This window comes from Cinclus cinclus, chromosome 6 (genome assembly GCF_963662255.1).
Source record: "Cinclus cinclus chromosome 6, bCinCin1.1, whole genome shotgun sequence".
NCBI classification, from domain to species: Eukaryota; Metazoa; Chordata; class Aves; order Passeriformes; family Cinclidae; genus Cinclus; species Cinclus cinclus.
The window spans coordinates 59,774,936-59,792,684 of NC_085051.1; the positions used below are offsets into that span (position 1 = coordinate 59,774,936).

Here is a 17,749-nt window from a genome sequence, read left to right on the forward strand (position 1 = left end):
AATCTAGTGCTGAAAGAAGTGAATTTTCTGAGGTCTACAGAGAGTACAGCCTTCCATTCTTCTTTGGGTTTAGGAAGTGCATTGAACACAATTTTCTTTCCCCATCTTTCTTGGGAAAAAGACTTTTACCTATTTGCTGTAAGAAGGAAGACAGTATTTTATTTCCACAGGCTGGGGGGACAGTGGTCTCTGGGAAAGCACAGAGCAGGGTACCAGAAAGTAATTTAAAATTGTATGATATGCCCTTCATGCAGACTTTCTAAAATCAGCTTGCCTGCAGTGATATCAACCCTTATTCTCCAACAAGTGATATAGGTCATCCCCAAAAAGTAGTTTAAAAGTGGATCATAAATCCAGAACATTTAATGCAATCAGAGACTCAGCACAGAAAATGCTGATGAGGTTTTGGTTGTAAATTCTCCTTTACTACATGGGCTGCTCAGAGAACATTGGAAATACCAATTCAACTGTTTCAGCTGCACAAACCATCCAAGGCATTAGATGGACACCCTGGGCCTTTTTGCTTTGCATCTAGTGTTTTGAGGTTGAGAGAAGGTGGATCTGATGCCTCCTACAAAACTTTCATCTATTCTGTACAGTCACTATAAGCTGGATCTTGAGCACTGAAGAATCAGAGAGTTTAGGAGATCACCAACTTAAAAATTGGGACTGCAGGAGGATCCAGATGAAGCTCCCTGCATTTATCCTCCTTTCCATCCTTAAAACACCAAGGGCTAAGCTGTGGTTATTTTAGGTGTTTAACTAGACCTGGGATTGGGGAGGACTGTGCTGCTGGTGCTTCTGGGCAAGCACAGCCTGCAGCAGCTTTTTGTTTGTGGTGGTTCTGATGGTTGATGCTTTGACTCACAACTTCCCTGTTCCTCAGAGGTAAGTGTGAAGCTGTGGTAAATCTAGTTTCAGATCAAAGACGCTTCAGCCCTGTGATGTAAAACATTCAAAAAATCACTTTTCTTTCAAAAAAAAAAAAGTTCTTCTGAAGGCTTTATGGTAGGTTCAGATATCACCTGTCTTCCCACAGGCTGTATAAATAGGAAAGCCAGCAGGAGCACCAGGCTGCGTGCTTTGGCAGTTGAGAGAAATGCTGTGCTCGCATCTGATCCAGATTCCTCACTAATGCACACTGCAGAACAATGAACCTGTAAACAGGGGACATCATAAAATTTTAGAAAGAGCTGAAAGTCCAAGAGCATCTGAAGCTGAGTGCACTGATGCACTTTGAGAAAGAGTTCAGGAAGATATAACAGACAGAGTGCAAGAGCCCCAGATCCACAGACAGACAAGTTTCAGTCCTTGTGGAGGAGATGCTGACAAAGTGAGAGGTTTCCTGTTAGCTAGCATGTGTTTTGCGGAGAAACTTCCCCAGTGTTCTCTCACTGGAACAACACTTTGACTTGTCAGACATGTTCCATTTCAGGCCTTGTCTGATCAAGACTGCTGAGATTTCTAACACTTCAGCAGAGGGTCAAAATAAACATGGTGCAGTGAGGAAAAATGCTTTTTGCTCTGTGCAGTTTACTGGGAATATTCTTCCATTTGCTGCCTGACCCAAAGATAATGGCTCACTTGTCTTCCAGAGCCAGACTCATCCTCTGAGCAAAGTGAAAGATGTCAGGGACAAAACTTTGGCTGAAGTGAGACAGATCTTGAGATGCCAGTAAGCACATCGGTTCCAAAAAGGAGTTTTAGTTTGATTAGACTGATTGTCCTGATGGCATGGTATTGTAGTATTAGCCAAGGTAAGGTTCTGGTTTAGATATTCCTATTTTTTTGCAAATATTGAAGAAACTCTTCCCTCAACTAGTTGTAAAAGACATTGTAACAGAATCAGTCTGAAAGCCACTAAAGACAGGCTTCCAGCATCAGATGCAATACTGAAAGTTGCACTTTTGAGATGGTCTCCATGTAATTTCTCCCATATGGGCCCTAAAACCCCAGATGCTCCCAGAAGTGTTTAGGGCCCTGTAAGATACAAGGTCATCACTAATTAGCAAAGACCCCAAGCATGTGTTTAACTTTAAGCGTGTGCTTTTCTTTCCCAGGAGTCCATAGAATTAAGGACTTTAAGTGAGTGGGTTTAGGGATATGCTTAAAGCTAAGCATGTGTTTAGTTGCTTTCTTGTGCTCTGGCTCTATTTGTTTTTACAGGAATAAGAGAAATGAAAGATCTTATTACAAATCAAACACAAATAAATGTCCAAGGCACAGCAGGGAGGCTTTAGGTCTTGGTTTGGAGCCCAGTGAAGTCAATGGAAAAACACCCCAACACCTCAGTGGACTTTGGAGCACGGTCCTTAGAGGATTGATGAAGAACCCACTGCAGAAACCTGTTGAATGCCTCATGTTTCCTTGCAAGGCTCCCTTATCTTATATCCAGATGTTGCTAACAAGGGTTTTTATTAGCTGCTGAGAAGTACAAGGGCAGCAGTTTTTCAGGTCCTAAAATCATGCACATATAGATGAAATAGAAACAGTTTGTTCTGCAGTAGCAATTGTGGTCTGTGGAGCTGTGAGTTTGTTTCAGAAGTTCCCCAGATCTTATTACAGAATCCTACAATGTTTTAGGTTGGAAGAGACATTAAAGACCATCTTGTTCTACCCCCTGCCATGAACAGGGACACCTTCCACTATTCCAGGTTGCTCCCAGCCCTGTCCAACCTGGCCTTGGACACTTCCAGGGATCCAGGGGCAGCCACATCTTCTCTGGGCACCCTGTGCCAGGGCATCCCCACCCTCACAGTCAAGAATTTCCCACTAATCTCTAATCTGACCCTGCCTTCTGTCAGTTTAAAGCCATTCCCCCTTATCCTGTCACTCCATGCCCTTGTTAAAAAAACATGTCTTGGTCCCCCTGATCTCCAAGTGTTTGCTCTGTCTTTCACGCAGTGCAGTGAGGTAAGTGTTGTCACAGAGTTCCTAGGGAAAATGTTGCCTCTTTGTAGAGGGAGAGGTTTACACAACAGGAAGAGCAGGTTCCTTTGAATAGCATTTCTCTTTGCTGCCTTTAGATCTCTGCAGTGTGCACAGCAACACCTGACTTACTCATTTGGATTTGCCTTTTAGGCGTGCAGGGAAATAGCCACTGCTTGAGAACAATCTGATCTATTTTTGATGTTTTTTCAGGATGATGCTGAGGACACCTCTGTTTGATCAGTTGAATTTCCACCCATACAGCTGCATTTTGATCCTTTGGTTGAGGCTGGAGCTTTACTTACTTTTTCAGTGACTGCCCTAACCAAGGTCAGCAGAACTGCCTGAGCCACCAGCCATCACCCAGCAGGGAAAATGATCATGTGCTGTCTTGCCAGGCTTGTTATGAAGGCAAGTGTCATTAGAAGGTGTTTCTGCCTCCTCCTTCTCCTCCTGAGAAGTCATTTGGGTCACAGCACCAGAGCCATGGGACAAGCTCTGTCCGAGCTGGAGAGCAGAGTGCCCAACACGAGTGTGTGCAGAACAGGTAAGCATTTAACACTTGCAAAGCTCCTGTTGCTTCCTCTGCTTTTACTACCTGTGTTGACCAGGTCAGACTGACACTGGTGTGCAGGGATGTGCCATGGCCACATCAGAGCACCCAGCCAGAATCTCAGGAGGGTGGTTTGTCTACCAGGACATGATGATGTCACTGCACTGCCTGTTTTTGCCTGTGTTTGCTGGGTCAAAGTGACACTGATCCACCACGATGAGTTATGGTCACACCTTCAGTTGGCTCTGTCACTCCAGGCCTTGCTTTCCCATCAACAAAAATCTTCTGGTGGCATCCATTGGGAATATGGGGATTTGGGATCTCTGGGATTTTTGGGATTTTTGATCTCTGGGATTTGGTGTGCTGGGAAAGGGTCTTGTTCCAATTACTACTCCTGTACCAACTGTGTTATTCAAAGTTTAATAGAGTAGAAGAAAATAAAGTGGTATTTGGAATTTGGATGTCCACTGGGTGAGCCCCACAAAATCCCTTTCATGTTTTATTCCTGTTTGGTATCTTGATCTTTAACTGAGATCTGGTTTTAAGAGAAACTGTCAATACTCACCAAATTCTGGTGCAAAAAATGCAAAACCAAAATGTTAGACCTGTTCTGCCTCTTCCTCCAAGACTCAGAGATTGCAGTAAAAAGGATTTAAAGCATTTTTTTTCCAAAAGCACTAAAAAAGAGTGTGGCTTTTAAATATGCATTTCTGTTGAGTGCCAAGAGCTGGCTTTTCTTTCCAGCCATTTCGCAGCACTGAAAGGCACAAATCAGTAGGTAAATGTTCAGTAGTCGTAGTAGTAGTAGTACTAATTATATTCTAATTATAATTTCTACGTTTCTCTTGGTTATAATGATAGGAAACACTTTTTACTTGCTCCCTGTAAGAATTATTTCTTTTACTTTGTTCCTATCTTAAATTTTTTGTAGCCCCCTGAACAGAATCTGCAATCCTTAGTAGCATTAAAAAAATCCCAAACCATCCATTGGCTTGAAAGGAAAATGTGAACTTCTTCAACGAGGGCAAAAATACTTCTGTTGCTTAAACGTAGGCAATTAGACTGAGGACTTTCTCCAAAGTAAACCCTGACAATCTAACAATAATCTTTGGCTTTTGCACTGCATGGAGTTTCTCTTACATTGTTAAATGCATTCCATGTTTCAGTAAATGACACCAGCTCACCAGCAGTGAGTGAGTGATTAGTTTATCATCCTCTTAGTGCAGCCATCTAGATCTTTAACTCTTTAAGCAGTGGCATTTAAGTCTTGAGAACACCCAGGATCATGCCTGAGGCTTTAGACATTCTCAATTCAAGAAAATCTTGGGTATCTTGTGAAAATGAAGAGAATAAACTAGGTGCTTACATTCTGATAAGACTTTAAACAAGTCAGGTAAGGTAAATTGCAAATAAACACCTTTTTATTATTTTTACTTTTTATTTAGACGAGGTAGGTTCCTCTCTCCTGGGACCACTTAGGTCATTAGGTGCCTGAGCAGCATAAAATTACAGGGAGAAAATCTAACAGCATACAAAGAGACTGAAAGGTGACAAATCTACATTTCCTGAGATCCAGTGATGTGGGGTAGGTTTTTTTTTGGCTGGATTTGCAATTCATCTCTCATGGGGCAGTAGAATGAACCGTTTTACAAAAGATTATAAAAAAAAAAAAAAGATTATGTGAGCTGTAACACACTGTGCTGAAATCTTGCTCCACCAAGGATGTGTAAGTACACAAAGCCTGGTGGCAACAAAAGCCTTTGCAGGATGAAAGGCTTCTACTTTGGAAAAGAGAGGTGCAGGAGGATTTTCAGACAGAAGGGAAAGACTTTGACCTGTGAGCTGCTCTCAGCATCATGGATCTTCATCTATCATCTGATCCTGCTCAGTAACACGAGCCAGATCAGTGTGTGTGCCCTCTGCCATGGGAGACATGGAGCTGCTCACCCCACAGACACAAAGTTCTTTGGGAGCTCTGTTGCTGGGAAGAGTTTGAAATGTATGAACAGAGCATTTACATGCCCCAAGCAAGAGAACAGAGCCCAGCCTGTAGTTAAATTTTGTTTTAAAATTGTCTTTTGTACACTGGTTTTATTTCAGGTTTAAGAATTTTGTTGGGCTTTTTTTCAGACTGGACTTTGAGTTTTGCTGGTTTGGGTGAAAGAGGTTTTTGCCCAGCAGGGCAAGGGTGATCCTGTGTGGAAGGGGAAGGGATGATGCTGGGTGAGATAAATTCTGTATTCTGGAAAGGGTTGAGAGTGGATTGGGGGTTACTCTGAGTCACTGGAGCTGTGCACCTCCTGCAAGCATAGGCACAGTTCTTGGGTCTCCAAAATTCTGGTGACTCTTGCCCAGCCCCCAGGTCGTAGCCATTCTCAACCCTATAGATACATTCAGGAATCTTCTCCCAGTGCCTCTCCTCCATCAGAAAACACGATGGAAGTGATCCAGTTGTGCCGTCCATGACAAGGCACCTCCTGTGGTGGGCTCATCCTGGACTCCTGGTGGTTTAACAGTTGGAGAACCTGTGAAAAAGGAATGGTGGCTGTTCTGTGGGCAGCCAGTGGTCCCAAGAGATGGAAACAAATCACAACAGATTTGCAAATCCAAGCTCTCCTTGTGGCACTGCTCCAAGAAAGATTCTGTCCATCCCATCTTCCTATTTTGTGCCTTGGTTCTATGGTTTGTCTCCACTATTCCTGACTCAAGTCAATACTCATGGACCCTAAGTCCTCTTTGACTTTCTCATTTTATGCTCTGCTCTTCAAACATCTGTCTCAATCCAGTTCATTTTTATCCTGCAATCCCTGAAGCCCCAACACCACTCAGATTCTCCTCAGCCTGGGCTGGAAGGGATGGGCATCAGGATTCCTGCCCCACTTTGCACTTAAGAGCTATGTAGGGAAAGAGTGATGGGAGATGAAGTAACTTGCTGAGGCCTCTGGACACAGGACAGGTGACTTTTTGGCAGCCATGAAGCAACCTCAGTGTTGGGTCTTTGTGAGGAACATTTGTGAGCAGATGCCAGTTTTAGAAATGACCTTTCACATTTGCTTTTTGCAATATTTCCTCGAATTGGGGTGTGGTGCTGCATACAATACCTGGTTCTGAGGCTTGCTACTCTATCAGGTATGTGTACAGAGGGTGGGAAAAGGCAGCACAGTCAGCAGGACAGAGGTGGAACAAGCAGGAATGCAGGGTGAAACCAGGGGAACAAACAGGTCCTCAGGGAAACTGTTCTAACTTATTTCTGCCTTCCCTGACTCAAAGAGCAACTCCAGTGTGCCCAGGGGGCTGGTACAGGGAGATACCAGCCTTATGCTAACTCCAGATCCTGCACAAGCAGAAACTGCTGGTGCAGACTTTCCATCCTGAGACTTACATTCAAAAATCTACTTTTAAGCCTACTTCTCTTCATGTCTGGGTGATGCTGTGCTCCTGGCAGGTGCACCATTCTGGGCTGTCACTGTAGACCAGTGCAGGCCTGTCATGACACCTTGGTGCCTCTGGCTCCAGCCCTGTTTTCTAGAATTGCACTTGGCCTTGCCTTGGCCCTTTGCCCAGACTGAATTTGCCTTCTTGGTTTTCACTTCTTTCCCATATCGGTTTTCTCTCCTGTTCTGTCTTCCTGCTGATCCTCTGGGCTCTGGCTCTGTAAATCCTCTGCCCAGGTGGACCTCTGTGGAGGTCAGCACCCCCTCACTTCCAGGGCCCCTTCACATGCAAGAAAGAGACACAAGATGTCTCCAAACTCATTCCTTTTTATGCCATTTCACTTTTTATCCTCTTCAAACTGGCTTTTAGATATTCCTTTTCTAAAGGTTCCTCTATTTTTTTTTTTTTGAGCCAGTTGCTCAGTTTTATCCCTCTGCAAGCTATTTGGTGGCTGGTATTTTAGGAAATAGAAAGGCTGGCTTGCCAGTGGAATCGGACACGCACGGATCGCACGTACGATGCTGGTTTGCCCACATCGTTTGGATAAGGTATCAGAGAGGACAGACTGTCTTTGCATTGAAACCTGCAGGTCAAGAAATTGGCCTCCCTTCAGTTCACAGGCCTCGTGGCTGCCAGCCAGTAATGTAAAGCCCTGATGAGTATTTCTGGAAAATGCTGGAAACCCACCTCTGACTACAGTGTGTTTAATCTCTCAGTTCCTGGCATATTCAGTTTTGCTTCTTCTTCCCTTCTTCCTCCTATTCTTCTCCTCCTTCTTCTCTTTCTTCTCATCCTTCTTCTTCTTCCTCCTCGTCTTCTGCCCTGGGTGACAGGTGAATCCCCAGGGGTCTCTAAAGTGATGGACAGGGCAGCACCACTTTTGTTCCAGGTGCTGTAAATCAGAGTTCATACAGAATCTCCATGTCCTGTTACTCCACCAGTGTTTTCTCAGGGCTTGGAGTCCCACTGAAAGGGTTTGAAAGACTTTTGTTTGTTGGGTTGGAATTTGAGGACCTGTTCAGAAGTGTTTATTAATAATTTTTATTTTTTATTTATTTCTGACAATGGTGCAAAATGCTCTTGTTCTTCCAGAATGGAGGCTTTGACCTGCTTTTAATTCTAATTGCCTCCTTTCCCCATGTTTTTTAATTACTCTTCACTGTTTAATATACTCTTAACCACTTGGATAAAGTAGATTCCTGATGATTCAGTCACTGCCACAGAAGCACAAAGCTGAACCTAGACCTTCTGAAGTCCAAATCAGGTCCTGCATCACTAGGACAACCTTCCTTTTGGCATCCCAGCACTTGCAGCTCTGCACCAAATCTATGCCCTTTGAAATTCCCAGGTTGCCAAAGGCCTCCTTTGGGCTACTGAGTGTCTGTACAGTGTCTGTACATGATGGAAACAGGGAAGAGGAAAATAGATACTTGCTTATGCAGAAAAGAGCCAAAAATAAAATCAAATTTCACTGCTGTTGACACAAACTGTGTCCCCCCTCAAGTATTTTTTTGGTTGTGGCTGTTTGGGAGAAAGGTGGGCTTTGATTCTGCTTACAAGTGGGGTTTTTTTGTTGCCCCACAAAGAAGCAGAGCAGCTAACAGTAAGTAAGAATGCCTCTAATTGAAAATAAGCCCAGCTAACACCTCACTCGTTAGCTTGCTTGATCAATAATAGAACAGAGAGCCTTTATCACGCTAAGCTGGAGCAGGTCCTGCTGAAAGGTTTGTCAGGAAGAACTGCAGCTGTGTCAGGTTTAGGTTGGATATCAGGAAAGGTTCTTCCCCCAGAGGGTGCTGGGCACTGCCCAGGCTCTCCCCAGGGAATGGTGACATTCCCGAGGCTGCCAGAGCTCCAGGAGTGTTTGGACACTGCTCTCAGGGATGCACAGGGGGGATTGCTGGGTGTCTGTGTGCAGGGCCAGGAGTTGGACTCTGATCCTTGTGGGTCCCTTCCAGCTCAGGATATTCTGTGACAGAATGAGCAGGAGCCTTTCCCTCAGAAACCATCTTTTCAGTGTCACGTGTCTGTGGGAGGCTCGTGCTCTGCTCACACACACCCTGTGTAAGTTTATTCAGTGAACACTTTCTAAGAATTATGATTAATTGTGAGTATGAACCTTGTCACCAGGCAACTGGTACAAACGAGCCCCACCAGTTTGTTATTGCTGGAGATGGAGGCCACAGGGCATAGCCAGGTTTCCCAAGAAGGACTCCTGGTCAGGATCCTCCCTTTCTGCCTTCAGGTGAGGATGTTCACATTAATGAACTCAAAATTTACTCATGTGCTGACATTTCCCAGAACTTGCTATAGTACCTACCAGTGAAGTCCTTTGCTATTGCTAAAAATCCAATAGCTCATGTGAATTATTTCTGCAGCAGTTGTCCTGCTCTGCTTATTTACACCTAGTAGTAGTGATTGAGATCATTAAAGCTTCTGCTGGCAGCAGATCTCAAGCTGCAATTAAAGGACAAAGACAAATGTCAGCACCCTGGAGGTGCTACCTGGTTGTGTGAAATCACAGATTTTGGCAGTGAGGGAGAGCAAAGTATCAGTAGCAGCAGAATTCGGACAAAGCCACATTTCAGGGCTAGAGACACACAGAGGGGTTTGTAAGGTCAGGGAGCTGCCTGCCTTGTGCTATTTTTTCAAAAGCCTTCATGATTCATCAAATCCAAAAGGAATCTGCTTATCTCCGGTAGCCACATAGCTGGATGGAGCTCGTTAGAAGAGGGATGGTCTTGGTTAGTACCAGCCACAATTGCAGAGCAGGAGGAATGAGTTCTTCATCTTCTGGAGGTCCTCCTTGCTTCTCAGGGATGGGGCTTTGATGGAGTGGGGAGCAACAAAGCGTGGAAGCAAACGTGGGCTAAAGGCAGCGATTCTTTCCAAAAGCTGGATGAGATCAGTGTATGTTCTTCTGGTAACATCCCTCGAGGAAACCCATTGATGTGGAGACGATTTTTCACAACAGATGTGTTTCTAACACAGCTCAGGGGAATTTTAACAACAGACCATTAAAATGGCTCTCCCTTTATTTTATGAGTCCTGTTACTGAAGCACTTCCTTAATCATGGAATCATAGAAACGTTAAGGTTGGAAAAAACCTCCAAGATCATTGGGTCCAACCTTTGGCTATTCACCATCTTCCCAAGCAGGCCAGAGCACTGAACTGTTTTTTGAACACCTCCAGGGATGCTAATTTCACTCCTCCCCCCTGGGCAGCCCATTCCAATGCCTAACCACCCTTTCTGTGTAGAAATTCTTCCTGATGTCCAGCCCAAAAGACCCAGACCTCCAAGTTTGGAGGCTCAGCATCTCTAAAAGAACAATATTTAGCAGCAGAGACCTCACACTCTCACAGCAGAAGGGAGACAGTGTCTGGACGAACAGCAAGGGGTCACTTTTCTAGCCTTGCTCACTCTTGGGCATCTCTGAAAAGTGACAAAGGGAATGAGTCAAGAAACACCCTGCATGAGGCTGCCAACCCTTTAAAAGCATTCTTGAAACAATAAAAATCATCCTTAATAACTTAAATATAAAAAAGAGCTGACAATCCTACTGTTTCAACTGCCTTGTGTCTGATTACCAAAGACTGCCTTTTAAGAACTGCATTATTTTAATGTTCCCACATAATGTTTTTGTAGGGATTTGTTAAAAAAAAACACACCATGAAAAAAAACCTGTTTGGAATAAAAGAGCAGTGCTGAACCTGATTCTCCTCTTAGCTCAGGAATGGTCCTAGATGTGGTCCTGACACCTCGGCAGAGACACTTTAATGTAAAGCAGAAATAAAGTCCAAGCTGAGCCCAGTTCTGTGTTTTAGGAGAAGTATGAATTTATTTATTCAGGAGGAGGTAGAATATTCTGGTAGAACAGGCCAGCTCTGAAGCACTCAGAGAAATGAAAATCTCAAAGAGGTTGTAAAAAATGTTCCTTTTGCCATTCAAGCAGCTGCACTTGTTTTTACCGGTCAGCTCTTTAGTGAAGAGCTACTTTGGAAAATGTAATCCCTTGGAGTTGTTTGCTCAGTTCCCTTTGTTTTAATTGACAAGCTTAGGCAGTTGAAAGGAAAGGGCAGGAGGGAATTGATCTTAGCACACTCATGGGCATCTCCTCCTTTAATTCATGTCATTAAAAAGTCTCTGACATAGGCCTTTATTTAGTTTTTCATGGTTTTAGGCTTGTTTCTGCTCGAGCACAAATCTGGTGAGGCAAGTTTGTTGTTGTTTTTGTTGTGTTTTTTCTTTTTTTTTCTTTCTTTTTTTTTTTTCCCCCAAGGCGGGTTGTTTTCAGATTTTGGAGCCCAAAAAGGTGCAGCTGCTCTAAAAATAACATAGGACGCAAGAACTGGTTTGGGAAGGTCTGAGTCCAGAGGTATCTCCTGAAATGCTGCCATTAGAGGAGAAGTTTCCCTTGTAAACAGAGCTGGCCTGATTTCTAGAGGTGCTGAACATCGACCGGCAAGTGCTTGCTGGTAGGTCCTGAGCACACAAAACCTGGAAATGGGTCAGATGTGAGTGGCTGGGATTTTGTCACAAACATGTCTGGGCAAAACCATGATTATCAGGTTGAAACAAAAGTGAACAAATAATTGCTCCTCAGCTCCTGACCCCTTCTAGCAGAGCTGGGCACTGGGGCTCCAGGACACCTGCCAGCTCCTGGGCTTCTCGCTGCCACCAGCAAAGTCTGCTGTCACAGCCAAGGTCTGCACATGATGGATCACTCCTTGGTCTGGCCACTCTTGGCAGGGTGACGTCCCCAGCGACCTCTGGTTCTTTGCTTCCAGAGGACACCAATGGTTTTTGCAGTCCAGGTGCAGAGATTCCCAGAACGGTTTTCACAGGAGACAGAGAGGAAAGAAACCTGGCAGCAGATCCCTTTACCAGGCTGGGAGTGGGTCACAGGCAAGACCACCATCAGTCCCCCATCACCCGTGTGAGTGCTATCAGGGCAGCTGAGCCTTGCGTTGAGTGGAGACACGATGTTCTCTGTTTTTGATGTGCTGGATCTTTAATGTTGCATCTACTGCTGAATTAAGCAGTGTTTGCTTTTCAAACCTTCCACATTTGTATTTTTAGCTCCGTTTTGGCATCACTTTTTTGGTTGGAATATATAACACACTGGGTTGTTTAGTGTGCCTGGACTGAGTTCAGCTGATGTGTAACTCCACGGGCTGGAGCAGAAGCTCCGTTCAAGGTGAATTACACTCTATGGGGCCAAGGAAATACAGCTTCTGTAGAAAGGCAGCCCAGCTCCTTCAGTAAACTCTACACTATTTCCATCCATGGTTATTCCTTTGTGGTTTGGGTTATGTATTTACATTTTACGGAATAAATACTACAGCTTTCCCCATGACTAACACTTCTTAGTAACCAGGGAGCTACTCAAATACACTCTTGCCTCCTACGAGAGCCCAAACCACACTGCTCTGCCCTGGCTCTCTGGCCCCAGCTGGCCACCTCCACGCACAGGGGCACACTAAACCAGCGTTACATAAGCAATTTTTGGGATCTCAGCTCAACGGGATGGCTTAGGAGAGCAAGCGCTGGATGCCGTGCGACTGATTTCCTCCGGGACAAACATTTCCAGCACGGCCACTCTCTGATCCTTACAAAACCTAAGTGAGGTCTTCACACGAAGAGAGGAACACATCCCACAAAGAGGGAACTGGTTGCTTTTCCTAGTCCAGAGGTCTGTTTTAGGAACAGCGCTATACCGGCCCTCATGTAAACTTTGTTTATAGACTGGAGTATTTTCAATGAAAATGTTATTTAACTTAAGAAAAGTTGCACAGCAGCTACTCCCAAAATTGTTTTTCCTTGTTAAGAATAACACACAGTGTGATACATTTGAAATGGCAATAGCAATATTTCACAAATTTTGATGGATTCATAGTCCAAATACCTTGCTAACAGATGTTTCTTTTAAACTTGGAGTGGTATAGGAATAACTCAGAGATATTACAGCGTCAGCACTGCCTTTTATCTGTGCGTGTCCTTTCGGTGACATCCCAGGGCCTTTCTAATGCATAGGTCAGGTCTGAGCTTAAAAAAAAATTAAAAGAAAGTGAAATATGAAAAGAAGGCATCTGTGATGGTGTGTGAGCTCTGGGGCAGTGCTGGGAGGACACCGAGGCACTGGTGTGGGTTTGCTGTGCTCAGGCACAGCAGCCCCGTGGTTTGTGGCCACAGTCATCATCTCTGAGCTGGTTTTTTGGCTGTGGTTAATTGATGAGCTTAGGAGTTCCCATGGCCACTCCACGACCACATCTTTTGGTCTCATAAATTAACTGTGTTCTCACTGTGGGTGACAGTTTTCCCGACACCAAGGGATACCCCAGCAGGGCAAAGGGACAGATTTTAATGCCCTAGTGGAGCTGGCTTTATTTACCACAGGGTCGTTCACTCTACTCTGTGTCTCCAAAGTATGGTGCACCCATCACACTTCATTCAGAGAGTCTTTCCCCAGAGCTGCCTTCTCCACACCTTGTTCATACATCACCCTCAGTAGGACAGAGAATCTCAGAATATCCTGAGCTGGAAGGTATCCACAAGGATCACCAAATCCAAATCCTGACCCTGCACAGGACAGCCCCAAGAATCCCACCTTGTGCCTGAGAGCATTGTGTCCAGTTAATGTATGCTAATGATAAACCAGTTTGTCCCAAACCCCAATCTGGGAGCAGCCTCAAGCCTTGGGAAGTCTGGTTCTTATTCTCAGCCCAAATCTGCCCCAGAACAATTCTGGGGTTGAACTGTGGGGCAGGGAGCATCCTTCCTCCCAGAGAACCCTGGTTCCTCTCTGGAGCCGCCAGCTGTGCCATACACAACCCGTGCAGGCGCCTGCTGCACACCTCGGGAGGGGGGTCCGGGAACCCGGCCTGGTGGGAAGGGGGAGAGGGCTATTCAGACAGCCAGGGAGAAGGATGAGAAAATGTGGAGGACGAGAGGGAATCCAGGGCAGGCACTGGGGATAACCCCCGGTGCTGGCAGCAGGCTCCCGACCCCCGGGAGGGGACACTCGGGGCTGGCGGGTGCTGGCAGCACCGGAGAAACCCGTGCTCTGCCGCCGTGCCTTTCCCCGCGCAGCTGCTTCTCGTTCCCAAGCTCTCCCTCCCTTCTCGTCGAGGGACAGCCGCTTCCCGAGTTTCCTGTCCCGAATCTCCCTTCCCAGCCCGGTCCCTCGGGGTGCCCCGCGATGCCCCGACCTCCCCGGGGACCCCGCCCCGGCCGTGCAGAGATGGGATTGGATTGGGATGGGATGGGATGGGATGGGATGGGATGGGGCGGGGCGGGGCGGGAGGGTCCCCGGGGATGCACCTGAGCGGCGCGGGGGATCCCGGGGCACCGCGCCCACCCCGTCCCGCTCCCCGAGGGTCCCCGCGCTCCCCCCGCTCCCCGGGCGCTGGCGGAGGGCGGCGGGGCGGGCAGGGCCGTCCCCCGCGGGGCCGGGCCGGGCCGGGGGCGGGCCGGGGGCGGCGGGCCGGGCCGGGCCGGGCCGGGCTGGCGGCGAGAGCGGCTCCACGTGACTGCGGGGCCGGCAGAAAACCGGGGCCGGCGGCGGCGGCGGCCGCACTGTGCCGGGCGGCGATCGCGGGAGGCGCTCGGCAGCCGCTGCCCCGGGGCTTTCGGCGCGCTGGGTCCGGGCTGGCTCTCCAGAATCATGGACTGTGCTGATATGCCTTGCTTGCTGTCAGTGAGTACAGCCCTCTTCTTCCTTCGCCTCGCTCCTTGCTTTTTGTTTTCATCGCAGGGCTTTATTTTTTATTTTTATTTTATTTTTTTTAAAGAACAACTTTATATTGTTCTTATCCCCGTTTTCCCTCGCGGGGTCGGGGCGGGATTCGAAGCGGCGGCTCCGGAGCGCTCCGAGCCGTGCGCCCCTTCCTTCCCCGCCGGGCGCCGCCGCCGCCGGTCCCGCTCCCGTCCCGTCCTGTCCCGGCGAGGGATGCGCCGGGAATTCTCCTGCCCGATCCGGCAGCGAGGCCGGGATGCGCTGGGAATGCTCCCGCCCGAAGGGGCTGCGGACAGCGCTGGGACTGCGGCCGGTCCCTGCCCGCTGGGGCGCGCCGGCTGCCGCTCGGATGGAGGCTGCTCCCCGTGTCCTTTTACCTTTTGTTGTTATTATTATTACTGCTATTATTATTGTTTTTAAGTTTGTTCGGAAGAGGAGGGGGGTTTCGCTTCTCATCCTGACTTTCCTTCTTGTTTGTTGTCGTATTTTTTACACCCCAGAGACACCATGATTCCTGGTAACCGAATGCTGATGGTCATCCTACTATGCCAAGTCCTTCTAGGAGGTACTAACCATGCTAGCCTAATCCCGGAGACCGGCAGGAAGAAAGTGGCAGAGCTTCAGGGACAAGCCGGATCCGGACGCCGCTCTGCCCAAAGCCATGAACTCTTGCGGGGTTTCGAAACAACTCTGCTGCAGATGTTTGGGCTCCGAAGGCGGCCTCAGCCCAGCAAGTCAGCCGTCATTCCTAGTTACATGCTGGATCTCTATCGACTCCAGTCCGGAGAAGAGGAGGAAAGCCTCCAGGAAATTAGCCTGCAGTACCCTGAGCGATCGACCAGCCGGGCAAACACCGTGAGGAGTTTCCACCATGAAGGTCAGTGATGGGAGGCGGTAAATTCCCAGCCCCGGTAGCGATCGGGATTTCCTTGCGTTTGGAAGCTCACAAATGCCTTTAGAAGCAGGACGTGCCCGGCTCTAAATTTATGGGAGGAAAACCATTCCCCCCCACCCCAGCCTGCCGTGTGTGGGTGACAGGCGTGCTGCTCGGTATTTTTTCTAGCATTCTGTGCTTAACCCGAGCCTGGCCATATTTTGAAGTGCTTTTGCTTCTGTTGACACCAGTGAGTTTCCTTCGGTGCCTCTGCCTCGGGGTCACTCCCTGGGCTCGCGTGGATTTAATGGCTCTGGATCGGATGCGGGAGTAAAGCGAGGGCGGGATCTCGCCCCTGGAGTGTTTCTTTTGAACTATCAAAGCAATCGCTGCCTGCTTTTACTCTTAAGAAAAAAAAGAAAAAAAAATCCCCCCAAACCTCGAGTCGAATTTAATACTTACAGCTGTGTGTTTATAAGGTTTATTGAATAGACCCTTGTAATCTGATCCAAATGTTTCCTAGCGGATGTTTCTTTTCCAAAGTAAATCTGAATTATTAATCCAGCCGCATCATTACTGCGTTGGAATTTGCTTCTCTTTTTTTTCCCCCCTGCCCCCCGTAACAAGGCACCTCTGTGCTCCGTGGCGCCGCATTTCGCAGGGGAGATGATTTTGGAGAGACCGGGGGAGGAAAAACTAAAGGGAAAAAGTCTTCCCTGAACGGGGAGGCGAGGTGGGAAGGGGTGGACTGCTCGAGGCGCGGGTGAACCAGCGGTGCCGGGGCAGGAGCCGCTCCCGGCGCGGCCGGGAGGGATGCGCGGGGGAGCGGAGAGGAGCCGGTGGCTGCCGGGCAGGTGAAGCGTGGGTGTGAGCTGCGGCTGTGCCGGGGCCGTGGCTGGGTGCCCCGAGGCTGACGTGCTGTTCTTTGCTTGTGTTACCGCTTCCCGCCCCCTTCTTCCCTGCTCTCCTCCAGAGCACCTGGAGACCGTCCCGGGTCCCAGCGAGGCGCCCCGGATCCGCTTCGTCTTCAACCTCAGCAGCGTGCCGGAAAACGAGGTGATCTCCTCGGCGGAGCTGCGGCTGTACCGGGAGCAGGTGGAGGAGCCGAGCGCGGCGTGGGAGAGGGGCTTCCACCGGATAAACATTTACGAAGTGATGAAGCCGCTGTCGGAGCGCGCCCAGGCCATTACGCGCCTGCTGGACACGCGGCTGGTGCACCACAACGTGACGCGCTGGGAGACCTTTGATGTGAGCCCGGCCGTGATCCGGTGGACCAAGGACAAGCAGCCGAACCACGGGCTGGTGATCGAGGTCACCCACCTCCACCACGCACAGACTCATCAGGGCAAACACGTCAGGATTAGCCGATCTTTACCTCAAGGGCGCGGGGACTGGGCGCAGCTCAGGCCGCTCCTGGTCACTTTTGGGCACGACGGGCGAGGCCACGCTCTGACCCGAAGAGCCCGCCGGAGCCCCAAGCACCAGCGTTCCCGCAAGAACAAAAAAAACTGCCGCCGCCATGCCCTTTATGTGGATTTCAGCGACGTGGGCTGGAACGACTGGATCGTGGCACCCCCGGGGTACCAGGCGTTTTACTGCCACGGGGACTGCCCCTTCCCTCTGGCCGACCACCTCAACTCCACGAACCACGCCATCGTGCAGACGCTGGTGAACTCCGTGAACTCCAGCATTCCCAAGGCCTGCTGCGTGCCCACGGAGCTCAGCGCCATCTCCATGCTCTACCTGGATGAGTATGACAAGGTGGTCCTGAAAAACTACCAGGAGATGGTGGTGGAGGGGTGCGGGTGCCGCTGACCCCCTTCCCTCTCCTCCCCTTCTCTCTCCCTCCCGTCCTTACCCCAGAACTGCTTGCTATAGCTGGACTCTTCTCTAAACTAAACGTTCACCTTGACCTTATTTATGACTTTATGTGCAAATGTTTTTGACAATAATGATCATATATTTTGACAAAATATATTTATAACTACATATTAAAAGAAAAAAATAAAATGAGTCATTATTTTAAAGGTAAATGCATTTTGTGTCTCGCCTCTCAAGGTGCTGCTGAGGCTGTGCTGGCTGGGAGTGCAGCCAGGAGTTTATTTTGTCTCCTTATCTTCTTAACCCCCACCTTCCTTCTCCTATCTTTCCCCCCCCTCACCTTTTTTCACTTAAAGGCTTCGCAAATTTTAGTGGTTCCATTTCTCACTGAGGTACCCGCG

At 48.2% G+C, this 17,749-nt stretch overlaps 1 protein-coding gene across 1 annotated transcript; it reads left to right on the forward strand.

Moving 5' to 3' along the window:
- The first annotated feature begins 15,118 nt into the window (after window positions 1–15,118).
- Window positions 15,119–17,372, forward strand: BMP4 (bone morphogenetic protein 4). Its single transcript, XM_062494998.1, has 2 exons — window positions 15,119–15,530; window positions 16,501–17,372. Exons 1-2 carry the CDS (start codon window positions 15,161–15,163, stop codon window positions 17,340–17,342), a joined length of 1,212 nt encoding a protein of 403 aa, XP_062350982.1. The 5' UTR covers window positions 15,119–15,160; the 3' UTR covers window positions 17,343–17,372.
- Window positions 17,373–17,749: the final 377 nt, after the last annotated feature.